Source organism: Sinocyclocheilus grahami, unplaced genomic scaffold, assembly GCF_001515645.1.
Source record: "Sinocyclocheilus grahami isolate Dianchi unplaced genomic scaffold, SAMN03320097.WGS_v1.1 scaffold12.1, whole genome shotgun sequence".
NCBI lineage: Eukaryota > Metazoa > Chordata > Actinopteri > Cypriniformes > Cyprinidae > Sinocyclocheilus > Sinocyclocheilus grahami.
The window spans coordinates 1,066,933-1,070,392 of record NW_015505191.1 but is presented as its reverse complement, the minus strand read 5'-3'; the positions used below and the strand labels follow the sequence as shown (position 1 = coordinate 1,070,392).

Below are 3,460 nucleotides of genomic sequence, written 5' to 3'. Positions count from 1 at the left end.
GCGATTCTTCTTAAAGAGGCAAACAGACACAAGAAGTGGTTGTAATACCAAGTTCTTAGACATTGTTCAAATAAGTACAAGCTAGAAAGAGAAGGTATAAATAAAGAGAAATCAATTTTTTTTATTTTTTTTTTTTGATTTTTTTTTATATGCACACAATATGAAGAGCCAATGTCATACACAGAAATAACAATTTAAATTTTTCTTTACAAGTATATTTTCTGTTTCATTCAGTCACACGCACACACATTTCCACACACTCATTCTCACAGAGACCCTTAATTACAAATTATTTCAAATTGTATTTGTCCCATTATAATGTGCACTCTTTTTTGTCTTTTTGTCCTTTCTTGACATAGTTACATCATTTAACATCTCTTTCCTTCATTGTGTTTAGCCTGTTAGCTTTTGTTCAGGGGATCATTACCATGGCAACGCACAAGAGAAACGTTATTGACAGCTGAACAGGCTGCATGGTTAACTTTGAAGCAAATGGTGGCAGAGAAAAGGGACCATTTGTGATGTAATTTCACAGAATGAGAGGAGGGGAAAAATCTGAGAAGAAAAAAAGTACAGTAGAAAATGAACAACAAAGACACAAACTGACAGAAGCAACTTTGTAGTTAAAGTGGTGCAAACTTAGAGGCGACTCCAGAGACAAGGATGAGCACTCACTTGTGTCCATTTAAGAGTCTTGACAACATCCTGTAATGTTGCTTTTACAGTCGTCTTCCCACATATTTTCTCGAGTAATGTGCTCATTATTTGTTGGTGTACGTTTAATGGATTTCAACTCCCCTCCTGACAGACCAGAATTTAAAACAAGAGTCCATTCCATCACAGTCACATGACTACAGGCATTATCAGGACACATCGAGGGATCTTTTCTATAGCTTTGTTTGTGTGCTTTTGTCAATTTCCCGTAAGAAAACATTTCACATGCGCTAAAAGTCTCTAAAACATACACACTGTACATGAAATCTACACATATCTTAAAGCTCTTGTTACATTTATAAAGTAAAACTCAAAACTGCAAAATCCAAGATGAATGAATCAGTGTTTATACTTGCACAAGTTCATTCACAAGTCAGTATGAAAACTGCTCGTCTTTATACATATAAAAACAAACAAACAAGGGAGGGAACAAAAGTTTTGTTAGTGCGTTAATCATGTTAAATATGTAAATCTCTCCATTTTGAATTCAAAATTACATCATTTAAGCAAAGTACAAATAAATTGTCATCATTATGATAATGGGGATTTAAAAAAGGAACACAATTAGGTTGAGAGAGAGAGATGAATTACAAAACAGAATCGGCAAGAACAGAAGTGAGAGAAAAGGAAAAAGTCAGAAAAGAGCAAAGAAGAGAACAATGGGCAGCGTAATTGTACTAAATGACATGTTGACCTTTTCCACTTCCACAGGGGACCAAAGAAAACAAACCCAAAGAATGAAGGGAGAGCGGAGGGAGAACAAATGAGAAGAAGACCATGAGGCAAAAAAAGAAAGGGTGAGAGATGAAGGGAGCTGCTCGAGCACGAGGGGAAGGAAGCACAATATTCACGTTCGAGATGTCTGACCTTTGGAAAGTGAGCTGGAGAGAGGGACGGCAGTGAATGAGCTGATATACATGTTAGTGTTCGCACATAAAAGAGAACAGGGCGGCTCGTTTAAATTAGCATTGCGACACGGCATCCAAAGGCGTGCGTGAACAAATGAATTGTGTATAAGTGCTAAATAAACACACTTGGGCAAGCTTGTCGGGCCCATAAAGAGATTCCTCGAGAACACTCAAACTTGTGCTGAGTTAGAAACGCATGCTCGGGAAGGAGACGAGACAATATCGCATTTTCCTTTTATCTCGCTCACACACACATAAACAGCCTCCATCTGCGTATGTGCGAGATGAAGAGCCTGGCTGATGATCACTTGGCAATGGCGATCAGACAAAGTGGCCAATATGCTCACTAATGGCCTGTCAGACAGATGAGAGACAAACTCCCACAGAAACCTTTGCACCTCTCTCCTCCTGGACCACCTCTCTCTCTTTCTCTCTCATTTCCCTCCCATCTTCCACACGTTCTTCGTTTGTACTAGCCTCCTTCTTCAAATATGAAGACTTAGTGGAGATTTGGCCTTGGCATGTGTGTTTAGCGTATTAATTGCATGTTAAACAATAAGAGGGAGAATTGAAATGGGCTTCACTGTCAGAAGGAACCATTCCAACATTTCATTGTCGTACATAGTCCTCCATTAATTCATTCCCTAACCGGTGGCAAGATAATAGGATCCTTGATTCAGTGTAATTTTTTTGTCAGAACCGAAGTGTGACTCACAGTATTGAGTCAGTGCAGGGGTGAGCTGAGATCCGACAGCTGGGGTGTAAAGAAACTTCAAGGCCTGATGATAAAGAGATATGGAGGGCAGGACTTACAGCACGGCCACACAACAGTGCGACTTTTCTGCCAAATTAATAAACAGGACAACAGAAAGCTCTTTTTCAGATTTGCAACAACCACTGTCCTTGTTGTTTTCCACACCATGAGTCCCATATTGAAGTCTTTTTAACTGTTTTTTTTTATTTTTTTTATTTCCTTACATTTAAATTGGACTTTTTGTGTGGTTACTTGCTTTCTCGCTCGTCGCGTGTTGGCCGAATTTTCATTTCTGTGAATTTTAGCGAGTACTGCCACCCAGTCCAGGACGACCATTCAATTCCGTCGGCGTAAGAGGTGTGCTGTCCGCGCAGGTACTGGCCGTTCAGGTTGGACGTATGGCAGTTGCGGTACCACCAGGCGCCGTGGTAGAATGAAGCACAGTTGTTCTCCGAGTGATCGTTGTCTCTGTCTTTTGTGGTGAACTTCATTCCATTGTGCTTAAGCAATGAATCTCCTGTGTACGGGTGCACACAAAAATAAAGGGAAAACAGCAGAAAGATAATTAAACTATTGTTCAAAAAATTTGGGGGCAATGAGATTTTTTCTTTTGAAAGAAATGAATACTGTTTTTCATCAAGAACACTTTAATAAAAGATACAAAAGTGACAGTAAAGACATTTATTTATTTTATTTAGCCTTTATTTAGCCAGGAGAATCTGAAGGGGAGAATCCCTGGCCAGGAGCCAGGAGAATCCCATTGAGACTTCACAATCTCTTCTTTGCGACAAAATGTAAAATTTTACAAAGGATTTATATTTTAAAAAAATATATTTTTTAAAATAGTTTTTTTTTTTACTTTGCTCATCAAAGAATCTTGAATTTGTTTTTAATTACACTACAAATGTAAGCAAAAGAATGTTGAAAAAAAGACTTTTACTAAATATTAAGCAGCACTGTTTTCAATATTGATAATAATAAGAAAATCTGCATATTAAAATTATTTCTGAAGGATCATGTCACGCTGGAGTAATAGCTGCTGAAAAATTCAGCTTTGCCTTCACAGGAATATATATTATATATA

General features: G+C 38.0%; 1 protein-coding gene across 1 annotated transcript in view; it reads right to left on the bottom strand.

The window, feature by feature from the left end:
* Positions 1-2,424: 2,424 nt before the first annotated feature.
* LOC107596897 (fibrinogen C domain-containing protein 1-like) overlaps positions 2,425-3,460 on the bottom strand; it is a 123,395-nt gene continuing 122,359 nt past the window's right edge. Inside the window, exon 7 of the mRNA XM_016287756.1 lies at positions 2,425-2,893. Coding sequence (XP_016143242.1) covers positions 2,625-2,893 — 269 coding nt within the window. The 3' untranslated portion in view covers positions 2,425-2,624. The remainder of the gene's footprint in view (positions 2,894-3,460) is intronic.